General features: G+C 42.4%; 1 protein-coding gene across 1 annotated transcript in view; it reads right to left on the minus strand.

Moving 5' to 3' along the window:
- Positions 1-3,191: 3,191 nt before the first annotated feature.
- hipk3b (homeodomain interacting protein kinase 3b) overlaps positions 3,192-12,739 on the minus strand; it is a 35,145-nt gene continuing 25,597 nt past the window's right edge. Inside the window, exons 4-16 of the mRNA XM_044029970.1 lie at positions 11,177-11,296; positions 10,306-10,392; positions 9,385-9,569; positions 9,122-9,281; positions 7,728-7,851; positions 7,520-7,641; positions 7,249-7,373; positions 6,806-6,973; positions 6,285-6,611; positions 6,043-6,189; positions 5,456-5,715; positions 3,919-4,058; positions 3,192-3,829 (exon numbers count right to left, since the gene is read on the minus strand). Coding sequence (XP_043885905.1) covers positions 3,359-3,829; positions 3,919-4,058; positions 5,456-5,715; positions 6,043-6,189; positions 6,285-6,611; positions 6,806-6,973; positions 7,249-7,373; positions 7,520-7,641; positions 7,728-7,851; positions 9,122-9,281; positions 9,385-9,569; positions 10,306-10,392; positions 11,177-11,296 — 2,436 coding nt within the window. The 3' untranslated portion in view covers positions 3,192-3,358. The remainder of the gene's footprint in view (positions 3,830-3,918; positions 4,059-5,455; positions 5,716-6,042; positions 6,190-6,284; positions 6,612-6,805; positions 6,974-7,248; positions 7,374-7,519; positions 7,642-7,727; positions 7,852-9,121; positions 9,282-9,384; positions 9,570-10,305; positions 10,393-11,176; positions 11,297-12,739) is intronic.

The raw sequence follows: 12,739 nt of genomic DNA on the forward strand, positions 1-12,739 counted from the left end.
TACTCCTGCTCAAACTCTGAACAGCACAAAATGGAAAACCTGCCCACGAGCCTGTGAACGTGTGAACATGCAAGTTGAACGTAAAAGCGTGGAGATCATCTAAGAACACTTGGTGGTGCAATGACCGCACAATGTAAAGTATTGCATCTGTTCAGCCAGACTTGACTATCCAAAGATCAGTGAGTGTCGTATCATCAGTGTGTGTGTGTGTGTGTGTGTGTGTGTCTGCTCGCTGTGACACAAGAACCAACATGTCGTCCGTCGTGTATACGAGCCGTGTTTCTATAATTCTAAGTTCAGTGGGTGTTTCTAGGACACGATAACGGACTGTAATCGGACGCTATGCCTATCCTCCTCCAATTAAAACGGTCACCCCGTCTCCAATTCTCACTTTCTGAAATCTCAAGGCACGTACAACACAGTGCTGCTCACACTGTCTTCACTTCGGTAAGAAACTTTGCATCGCGACAAACGGTTTTCGATATGAGACACTCGTAAAGGGGAGAGCGATCCGATACACAAGGCAATTTAGCGTGAGAAACTGTGGAAACTCAAATTGTAGCCGGATATAACATTGAACAAAAGAAAGTATCAATTAAACAGAAATATTTGGGCTTAATTTATATTTGGACATACAGTCTAATAATGAGCCAAAACCCCTTTAATAAGCCTAACTTCCTGTATGAGGTGCTTAGTGGCGAGTGCGCTAATGTGCGATTGGTGGAAACGTTACAGACAACGTTTTCAAATGAATACAATTCTTTTCTTTCTTATTTTTTCTTCAGGCATCTCACAGTGCTCCTAACAACACATGAAATAAAGAGTACGTACTGGTGGTGCATTGTATAACGTACGAGGAAAAAGTTAAATCAATCCTGCAAGCTACAGCTTTAGATGTATACAAAACATCAATATGAAAACATACATACTTAGAAAAAAAAAAAAAATTAAGTTACATCGATACATCATTTATATGCAGTGATGAGCCCAAAAGGTTAATAAGGATAAAATACTGATGCAGAAACAACAAAAAAACACACACACACACACACACACCCCGAGAAACAACGAATGCAACTAAAGTTCATCGTCAGCAATACAGTAGTTACAATGACACTCCGAAAAAGTTTTAAAACGCAAAACACAAACAAATCAAAAAACCACTTCTATTTCAGATAATTAGGGACCTACACAAAGATCGCAACACTAAAGTCGAAACTCAAGAGAAATCGCCTAATTTCACAGCTATTGAAGTGGCAATCATCATATAGCAGCTTATCTATGATACATTCAAGAAAGAAATGGTACGACTTTTTATTAATTGCCCGACATACTAGACAAAAAAACCTCAGCCTTATTTTTTCGTTTTTTTTTTTTTTTGTTAAATACAAATACATTTTTGTTGTTGCTTTGTTTTTAATTTATATAACCCCATTCTCTATCACTAACAGTATAACTGAGGTCTATGCAAACAGAATAATAGCTACCTTGCTCAGGAAATGAATTACAGTCTTTGGTGCTGCACAAGCAACTTCATTTGAGAAATCAAAAACACGCACACGAAAACTGAAAACACACGGAACTATAGTCAAATGAACACAAAATGCACACACAGAATATATATACGTATATATATATATATATACACACACACACACATATATACGTCTATATATCCTCCCTGACGGAATGTATAAAATAAGCAGTCGACACCGATAAGTCTTAAGCCTTTAACAAATGGTATAATGTAAAGGGAAAAAGTTAACTTTGTCACACATGCATAAATGAGAGAATTGCACACAATTAACTCACACCTTATCAAGCATCTGTACTAAATAGTCTACCTCTATAATATATGTCCATATAATGTGTGTATATCAAATACTGCATGGTTTGCTCAGGCTTAGAAAAAAATTCCATACCATAACTTTTGCATTTTTTTAGGCCCCACCCCTCCCACTCTTTCCTAATCAAAGCCATGCCCACCACACTTCTAAAAAACACCTAAGAAACAAAGTGAAAACACTCAAAAAAAACGAAATTACAAAGACGAGAAAAGAAAAAGAAAATCATAATAATAATAATAATAATAATTAATGACTATTTAGATTGTATTGCAGTTTCATAAAACAGTACAAATACTGTTAGTAGTAGTAAGATTCACTAAATAGAAAGTGATTATCAAATATTAAGCAATACTCAGTACTTGCACTTTGTACACTAGTTCATTCGGGGGAGAAGGTTGGAGGGAGATAAAAGGAAAACGACTTTTCATTTTGTAAAATGACACAGCAAGCATTCGCGACAGCAAAGCATGCTGTTCTTCTTGAGGGAGAACAGAGGAGTTTACTCACTACACACCGAAATATACACCGACTCAGAAAAGATTAAGCACCGCTATCCGCGATACATCACATCCATGCAGGCTATGCATGGAACATATACACGTGTGCATATATATACTCACACATAGAATGCATCGACCGATTGGAACTTCAAGTGCTGCAGTCCAGTACATTAATAGTCATGTATATAGTCATATATAAGTAGTAACATTAACAACCTCAAATATGTAAGGCACTATGGCTGGGGGACAGTTATACAATGCAGCGAGTCTTGTGACACAAACAATAAGAGCAACGTTGATGCATCTTTCCGTGTACATTTTCTTTTTTTTGTTTCTTTTTTTGCTCATGCAAGACCACATGCAGCGTGAGGAACGAACCCTATTTAAATCGGTTTAACTTCACTTGACATTGCTAAAACACACCGAAAAGGACACCGAAAAAGGTACAAATACTTCAAACGCAGTACAACATACACATACGTGGACATGTGTGCATCTGTCGATCTAGAGCTAGCGACTGGGATGGCTTTACAAATATGGATGTGTCTTGCACATGTAAGAAGGCAATATAGAAAAATAGCTGGGTCACGGGGTGCAAAGTCTAACTATTCAACACCACCCCAATTATTTACCTGTTTTGAGGAGTATTTGTAGAAGATCCAATGCAAAGATATATCAAATGTGCAAAACACATTAAGTGTGAGTTTAACTACCCATTCATCCTTCCATTCAATCACTCATACATTATTTCCTTCCTTTTCGTTTTTTTTCTTTTTTTCTTTCTTGCCCAAATCATCTCCACTATGTGAACTCTTATTTTTAAAGCTTGAAGTTCAATTACACCCAAGTCTACATGATTCAAAAAATAGCTTGCTCTTTTTTTTTTTTTTCTCTGTGGTTGTGCCATGGTTTTTGGAAAATGAAAACCATGCGGTTTCTGTGGTTTGAGATAGGATTCGCCCCTGGTAACTTAGCCCTCGGGTGATATGAAGGGAACCTGGGCATACACGCTCAGATGTAAGGGTACTGGTTTATTTTGGTGGGGCTGAGCGGGAAACCGGCGTAGGCAGGCGAGGCGATGTAGGAGTGCGGGGGAAAGAGGGGCTTGAATTGGCCCTGGGGGTGCAAGGTGGGGGAGGATAGCAGCCGAGGGTTGATGCCCACTGTAACCTGATGCACGATGCCTGCCGGGTGGGAGATGCCGTAGGTGGGCTGAAGGACGGGACGAGAGGACCCCGGCGAAGCCAGGAGGTGGGCCATGGGCGCAGCTGTGACCAGAGGACCAGACGGGGGATAGGACAGTAAGGTGGGCTGGGAGTGCGGGTGGCCCCCAAGGTGAGGATGGGGGCCCGTAGTGTGGTTTGGGCTGCTGTGGGACAGGGTGAATGTGTGCCCATGCATGGTGGGAGGGATGTAAGCCTGTGGCCTCCGATGGGCAAAATTGCCATTCCATTCCTGATGGCAGGAACTGAAATGTTGCACCTGAAGGAGAGAGGAGAAAAAAACAACTTCTGGCTCATCACACTTAACATTTTCATGTCTATGTTGTACCTCGATGTTCATGTGCTCACCTGCCCAAACCCTAAAGGCTGATGTTGCTGCGGCTGGAATGCAGGGTTGATCTTCTGCGGTCGGTTGAGGAGGGGGGTGGAGTGGTGATGTTGTCGCCCAGGAATGCCTCGCCCTCTGAACTGGCATGACGATTCCAAGACTGAGGAAGGAGGTCATGTGATGAGAGTCACGGGGGAGATGATTTGGTGTCCAATTTATCAACCACTTTATAAATAGCAGGTGAAAAAAAGGAAGCAACCACAGATCTGATCCAACTACACTCGCAGAGACTGTAACATTTGTGGCAGGGGGATTTGTAGGCTTGTCTGTGATTTAAACTGCATTTGATCAAACCCACAACTTTGAACATAATGGCAACTGTGAATATGATCTAAATTATAAATAGAAATGTTTGGACGACATGGAGGGTGGTTTATAGTGGGGTCAGTCCATCTCCTAAAAAAAACAGCCAGGAGCCCAATAATAGCAAGATGTGTCCTTCTATGTGAGGCTTTGAATGCAATCATTTGGGGGTTGGGGAGGGAGCTTTAACATGAAAGGTAATATGACTGTATGATTTTTCTGAGGGTTTTCAGTTAAACCCCTCCACTTTAAAAGACCTATAAAAAGGTCGGTCTTAAGTGACGCTGTTGCTGAGAAAGTTGCTGTGGTTTCCCACTGACCACAGAGTAAAGTACAGCATGCGTAACTCCCATTTTAAAGGTGATATATGTAAGAAATGTGTCATACTAAGACATAAAATGCCCATGATATGTCATCAGAGATTACTCCCTGATGACATGACATTGTGACACTATATTCACAGAAATCTGTTTTACTTTTGGTATCGCTCGTACAGCTCTTAGCAGTTCAACGCACTGGATGCCAGCAGAGTGAGCAGCTAGCAGCAAAGCGTTATTATTCACCTAATTTGTCAAATCTGACAATTTACTCAAACCACGTTCATGCAATGTTCTTAAATTGAGAGTGCAGTGACCACTTAAACAAAGCTACATCTTTTACATAAATCACCTTAAACACCTGGGGGGGGAAAAAAATTCAGATGCGTCAACCAGGTGATTGACATCCTTGCTTGGAATTTTTTTATTCAGGACATGAAAGATCTCGGGGCAGTTACGTATGTGTGAGGGTAGCTTTAAGAAGTGCACATTCACACAGATGCAGATGCTCTCAGAGTCTGGAAAAAAAAAGTGTTGACAGCAAACAAATATCCACTCCAAAGATCAGAGCAGATATGTTAGGGCAGGTCACCCATAATCACCTGTGAGAACCTCTGTGGCCTACTAATACAGTGTAATCCCAGACCATGTGACCTGTGGAGCATACAGCAGCAGCAGCAGTGACTGGATTTTGCGTTAGCATGACCCACCCATGCACTTCTCAGAGGATAATACCACCAGTGTGTACAACTGAGCAAAGGATTCGAGTGAACCTTGGTCTAGTAAGTTGCGGAAAACTATCATTGTATAACAAAGATCAAATTATAATCTCTATTCAACACTTGCATGTATTTGTGTATCATATGTTCGGCTTTACCTGTGTTGCCAGGCATTTCGATGACAGCAACGTTGTTGATGTTGTTCTGCACCCTCATCGGTGGCACCACAACGGTGCGGACTGTCGGCTTGCCAGGCTCAGTCTCCGGGGCAACGCATGCAACACGGGGCTCACAATTCTGGTTGTTGTCAGCAATGTAGCGTCGCTCTGAGAAGGGACTGTTGCTATGTCCAGAGGCGTTTGAGGCAGGCGAGCTGTCCACGGTGTCACAACCGCTCTCCTGTTCATCGTCTGACATGCTGCAAGAGGGCAGACCAGTGAGTGGGAAAGTCACAGATGTCTCTTTTGAATGTGCTGGAGCAACTAATGTGGAAACTTTTACGAGGGTACAGCCGTATGGCAATGTTTTATTTTAAAACTCATCATATCTGCAACAGTTATGCCTGCTGTCTTCCTAAAACGGATAAGTTTGGAAACGCTGGTGGCTCTCTTTTACTTAAAAAAGTAACAGCATATTTGGAAACAATTAGTAACGCATAATGCTTCCTGGTCTTATCAGTCACAACTTGAGTAAAAAAAGAACACAATGGCAACGCAATGTGTTAAAATGAAAACGTTGAGTGTACCTGTTGGGGTGTTTGCAAGGTGAGGCGCTGGACTGAGCTGAGGCAGAAGAGCTGGTGCTGAGCGTGCTGTCTGGACTGCTGAGGGAGCAGACTCTCTCCATACTGACAGTGCTCTGACACGCCTCACAATCTGCACTACCCTTACATCTGTGTGCAGGAGAGAGGAACATAAAACCAAAGCATAAGACACTGGTGTTGGGGAGCCAAGTTTAAATATCACTTGAGGAAACTTTAGTACTTACTCTCCCATCGAGTGTCTTTGTGCACTCTCCTCCTCATCACTGCTGATACTGATGACACTAACAGTCGGGCTGGCAAGTTCAGAGATCACCATGGCTTGCCGCTGCTCCTGCGAAACTGAAATCTCCTCACAGTCTGGTTCAACTTTACAGCAGTTCTCGTCGTCCTCATCCACGTGCTCTGTTCCTTGCTCCACTCCAACAGCACGCCCTTCATCTGGGCATCTGGCTTTCTCCTCCTCTACCTCCACATTCTTTGCTGTATCAGCCATCTTTGGGGACTGGCATGTTAAATTTTGGATGTTTGTGTTTTGGGAGAAGTTGCTGCCCCTGCAGAAGAGAAAGCATCGCGGTCAGAAAAAAGGGGAAAACGCATTTCAGGGCTGTGCAATTAGTATGCAGTCATGAGGTAATGCTCCATTAATCTATTACACAATGAATACTCATCTGAAAATTGGCTTTAAAAATGATATCTATCAAAAAAATGTGTCTTAGTTGCATAAGGCAAAGCTGGTGTGTCATACCTGTTCACACAAGGCTTGGCTCTCTTGTTGGCAGTTGGCTGCGGCCACACCACATGTGCAATGCCTATGTTGATCGGCTGGTGGGTGGACATGGTCATTTGGTTGGTTAAGAATGGCTGAGGGTGTGCAATCATGGAGCTGTAATGGTTACCATGGGGACGTACTTTCCTGCATTAAGAAAACAGAACAGCGCCAATTGAGCCAAAAGCTTTCGCACCATTACTGGCAAAAACGGCCTCAGTCACCGGTCCCAAAGGACACGTATGAGTCATCTGTCATTAACATTCACGGGAGCATGCAAGCTGTGCACTGTCTCAGAGCACTACAGCCATTTCCCAGGGTGTGCATAACGAAGGTAATAAAGCACAAATAAAAAAGAAACATATTGTGCCAGGACACAGACAACTTATCAAAAAAATAAAAAACATGAACAAAAGGCTTACCCCCAGTCACCCAATCTCTGCGAGCCCGTCACTGTGTCAGACGCCAACGTAGTTGGTGGTGGTGGCACTGATGTCACCTGCTGCCAAGTGGGCACCAGTATCTGCTGAGCACGGTTGGACCAGGCCTGTTGGGAGTGCATAATAAGTAATTAGATGTGGTAATTTCCCTCTGAGTGATGCGTTCATCAGCTCGTACAGGAAAGATTCAATTCACAGTGATAGTACATCGTTTCCTCTTCAGAACCATTCCTATCCTTGTTTAAATGTCTACCTGTGTGATGACTCCAGGTCTGATTTGTATGGGTTGGATGGGCGGTGCTTGAGTGACCAGAGGCACAGAGGTCTCCATTCGAACAGAGTAGCCAGCTGGTTTCGCTGTGTTGGTGGGGATTCCTTCAAGGCAAACGCACAGGACATTAAATTAAAGTCCCGACAACCGGAATGAATGATAAATAAGTGAAAGATGTAATACGCCGTACCTTGAATGGATGGGGGACACAGAATGAGTGCTTGTTGAAATGAGTCATTGCATCCAAACTGACCACTTCCTGTCTGCAGTGTTATCCCCGGGTGCATCACTGACTGGGCTGACGGGGCTAAACCCTAAAAAAAACAAGAGAGAGTTGATTGTTGAGGGAAAAAAACTCAGCAGTGACTTTTAAGGGCCAGCAGATGGCGACACCTGTGCCAAGAGAGCAGTGAGTTATGTGGGTTAGTCACTTAAGTTAAGACAAAACCCTGGCTGAAAAACAGCAGCTCACTTGGTTCATCATCAGCTGTGATCTCTAACACTCTAGAGCTCTAGAACAAGTCCAAGGTTCAGAATAAAGACATGTTGACAGCACACTTTCTCATTAATCAACTCACTCTGGTGTTACATATGATTTGACACCTTTTTAGTACAAACACGCCTGGCAGCTCTTGGGTAAACAACATTCTCCCAGTGATGAATTTATCAGGGCTCACCCAGATAAGATGTTTCATAAAGCTGAATTACAAAACGGTTCTCAAATAGTGTCTCGAAAACAGGCCTGTGGAATTAACAAGGCACAGCCAAGCATGTGCCTCCATTTCACCACTGATGCTCTCGTGCTCTTCCGTCTGGCAATAATCACATTTATTAAATAATGAGAAGTGGAGCTATACTGTTCTGCCACAGTTCCTGCATGTGACCCAGCGCCATACACGCAACTGTAAACACAAAGCAACCCTTCAGAGGATAATACTGAAAAAAAAGCGGCTTTCCTGTAAAACCCTTCAGAACAGAACAATTTAACCTTTGCTATACTACTTCTTTGAAACAGAAATTATAGCCATTTTATTGTGCAAGGCCAATGTTTTGGACATTATCCTCACATATGGACTGATGAAACACAAATGTGGTCAGCAGTATATTATTATATACACACACACAGTCATGTTCTCATCCTTTTGGATAGGCCTTTGCAATGCAAAAGAGGGTTTTGCATTATAAGAATCTAATCCCCAAAAAGGGTCATCTTCCTTTTTTCTGCTCGGCAACAACGCTGATATATGCACTGTTGCCATGACCTCAGAAACATGACGTGATTTTGTTGCCATGACAGCAGTACTAAGACACAATAAGACAGGGAAGTCAGCATTCACAAAAGCAATAAAGGCAAGGAAATTGTCTACTTGATCACTTTATCACAGGAGCAGATGAACTGAACAAAACACGAGCACACGTCCGTGACCTACACGAGCTGTGATTATTCTCATCTTTACAATTTCAAGTTCAGAGAACGAAATAGAATGAATGCAATGAATTTCTTTGAAAATAGCTTTTTTTCTTTTTTGAAACAGGTCATTAAAAGTGTAATAAAAACTTGAAGATGTTGAAGCTAACACTTACTTGAGCGTGGACTCCGCTCATCTTGCTGAAAGGATGGTTGACCGAGGCAGCAGCATTTGAAGTCACAGGTCTGACAAAAGGGCCTTTATTTCTGTTGGCCGCCTCGTATGCACTGGGACGAGTCCAGCACACATCCATGATGTGGAAACATGACTTCACACTGTGGGCGGAAAAGAAACGCATGGACAATTGGAGTTATGTGGGAAGGTCAAGATGACAACTTGTGGGGGGAAAAAAAAAAACGGGTGGCAGACTGGACTCACTGGTTGCTGTGTGGGAAGTCGAGAAGGTGTTGCATTGTCACAAAGGGGTGGCTGAGTGCTTCGGCGGGTGCAATCCTCTCCTCCGCATCAATCAACAGCATCCTCTTCAACAGGCCCACAAACTCCCTGCGGTCTGCCTTCTCTGCTAGCAAGTCACTACCTTCCAGATTCATTACCAAGTTCACCTGGAACACACACATCTTTATAGTTTGAGGTTGTTGACGTGGGCGTGTATACGGTATTTATGCACGGTCAGTGTGTGTACAAACAGTTGGCAGTCTTTAGTGTGCCGCCTCTTGAAGAGGGAACACAACTATGCACGGATGTCCTCTCAGCAGCTTGGATTACTCTTTCAAGAAAAAAGCAATCACAATGCCGCCTCACCATCCAAACAAAAGAAGAAGCCACTATGAGCCTTCACGCGCACCACAGCTAAAGACCACCGTAAACAATGAAGTCTCACTTTAATCGCACTTTAAAAAAGCTCACTGATGGACCCAGTATATGATACATGAGTGCAATAGTCAAATAATGAAAATGTGTCACCTATACTATATCTATACTAGAAATTGCATCATGAATAATGAATTTCCAAGAATCTCCTCTCACTTAAAAAAAGTACAGACCTGAATCAGCTTTTGTGGCTAACTGGGGAATTTCCATCTGTGGTCATTTTTCATGAGAACAGTGAGTGAAACCTGACACTTTTTTCTAAACTTAGGTTTAGCATTTAACCAAAGGTGAGGCTTTGCATAGAGGCACCATTTTCCTCCCCAGTTATGAATTGTGTAATTTCTGTCGTGTTACGTTAGCATAAAGGCTCCATTCAAGACCAAGGAAACTACATCCTCTCAAAATCTGATGTTGAACTTCCTTTAGAGTGATGTTAAGTTAACTGTGGTGCAAGTGGATAAAACATACGTGCGCTACGTCATCCAAGCAGCTGAAGATGTACTTCCTGGCTTCCTTTGATTTCATTCCCGTCTCTGCCTCGTGCTCCTCTGTCGACTACAGAAAAAAAGGAAACTGATAAGTGATGAGCCAAGAAATGAATTCAGTAAAGCAGTTCCAGTGCAGAGTAATAATAGTTTAATCACTGTCCTTAACAGTCTTTTTTTTCATGCCGTTAACAGAACTCATACTCGCAAAATGCATTGCATCAGCTTGTAGATTTGCTCATAAGAAAATGCCACTGTAAAAACTCAAGCCAATCATTGTAATAAGCACTTTCCAGATTAAATTCTTTATTTGACTTGATATAGTGTTTCCAACTTTATTCAGGGTCTGTGTGTTTTCCTGAAAATCTTTTCTATGTACATGTTAAACTCCTCTTCACATCTGGATAGCCATCAAAGAAAAAAATATCTGGGGGGGAAAAGTAAAAAAATACAGTCTGGAAAAGCATTCAACAACAGGCTACACTACAACCGACGCAAGCAAGTAATTCTGTGCCCTCTTGTCTGCCGTCAAAACTCACAGCAAACACAATACAAGAGGCCAAGAGGAGGAGAGAGTGCTGGAAAGACAGTCTTAATGAGAAGCGAATGGTCCTGTTTAATACAGCATTGCCTAGTAGGCTCGAGAAAAAAACTTTAGGGGATAAATCATTGCTTCTTTAATAGGAGGTGCAGTCTTTGTTTGACTAACAGGAAGAAAATTAACTCGATTTGTTGATTGAGTTAGAGTTGACTAAGGACTTTTCACGTTAGGTTTTAATGAAGCAAAACAAGGGGCAAAGATTAGTTGATTAGAGTTATTCCTAACCTCTTTTTTTTTTTAAATTACTGCTCACCTTTATTCTCCATGCTGCGTAAGGCGAATCAGACTCTCTGCAGAAGAACCGTGCCGTCTTTGTCCCCGCATTCAGTAAATGTTCTCCTGGTGAACCTTGTGTCTGAGAGATGTAGCGAATCTGTTCGACAAAAGGAGAAAAGGGGGAGGGAGAGAGAAATTTAACAGAAGAAGAAAAACATGAAGTAAAGGAAAAGGCTGAGTGTAAGGATAATCTTTAGGCATTATCTATCAATAATGCCAAAATAGCCTTTCAGCATCACATAAATCAAGCAATCTGGGAGGAACCACATTTCTGCACCTTCCCTGGGGTCTCATTACAAATAAATCTGTGGCATGACAGAAAGCGGTGACCAATCAGATTACATTATTGGCAGTTCCACCACATCCACCCTGCTGCAGGTCCATCCATCTTAACCGAAAAGAAACCTAAAAGATTGCTCAGACTAAAAGAGCGTTGGACAATAAACGCAACAAAGATGTCAACATCTGCAGAGTTTCAAAGGTGGAGAGATTGCCTCGGGTCATCTCCTGAACCTGTTTGTGCTTATCTGATTAGAGGAGCTCAGGACAGATATTGTGTATCTTCGCATCTTCACAGTTACTTGTAGCTTCTGCATCATATCACCACATTGTTTTGACACTCTTCTCTGTAGTGACGTCTCTCCAACAGGTTACTGCGTGTGGATATGCATCAACGTGATCACCGTGTGGACGGCTACAGATGCCTTAGACATGTCACATTCCTGACAAACGGCAAGACTCGAAGACCTTGTGCTGAGCACAGCTCGTGTTTATGATCCATGCAAGGTGTCAGGGTCTTCTCATATTAACTCTGATAACAGTGTTCCAATGGTCTCAATGCCAAGTGCTTTCCTTGGTAAACGCTGTATGTCAGTCAAATGCTGTAGGGCAGGAGTGTCAAACACAGGTTTATGAGAGAGGAGAGCAGTGAGAAGGCCTCGCTGACGTCAATCACGCCCAAGTGTTAAGGACACAGAAAAGACCCACACACACACACGCTGAGAGAGCAGCCAGTTGATATTATCTATGAATATTATTCATGAGTAGATAATAGATAACTCCCCTTCCGTTTAAAGTGCACACGTGTACATGTAAAGCAGACATGCGTTTGTTTTATGTCTACTCCTTATCCCTAAATGTATAAGCACTACATGTGATCATTTTGCTTGAATAAAAGTGATTTATATGAACCAGAATCTGTTCGTTCATTCACTACTATTCATTATGTAGACAAGCATTATGGACAATTTCAAGAAGCTTTACCCTAAAACGACCACTTTTTCAACATCTACTCGGCAACAACTACAAACAAACAGCAACAAACAATAAAAAACGAAGCCAATGTGCGGGTGGGAGAATTCCTGTGATGGGAAAACCCTTATTTACCCTAGAAGGCGGGTCTCGCAGACTGTTGAGATCACTGGTGCAAAGCTACTGCTTCACAAAACAATCATCTAGCGAGCCTGGGCCTGCTTCAGAGCAAAGCGGAGGGGAGGACGGTCTTTGTTTTATGGCAGTCCAGATAAGAAAACATGCATTT

This window comes from Solea senegalensis, linkage group LG7 (assembly GCF_019176455.1).
Source record: "Solea senegalensis isolate Sse05_10M linkage group LG7, IFAPA_SoseM_1, whole genome shotgun sequence".
Classification (NCBI taxonomy): Eukaryota; Metazoa; Chordata; class Actinopteri; order Pleuronectiformes; family Soleidae; genus Solea; species Solea senegalensis.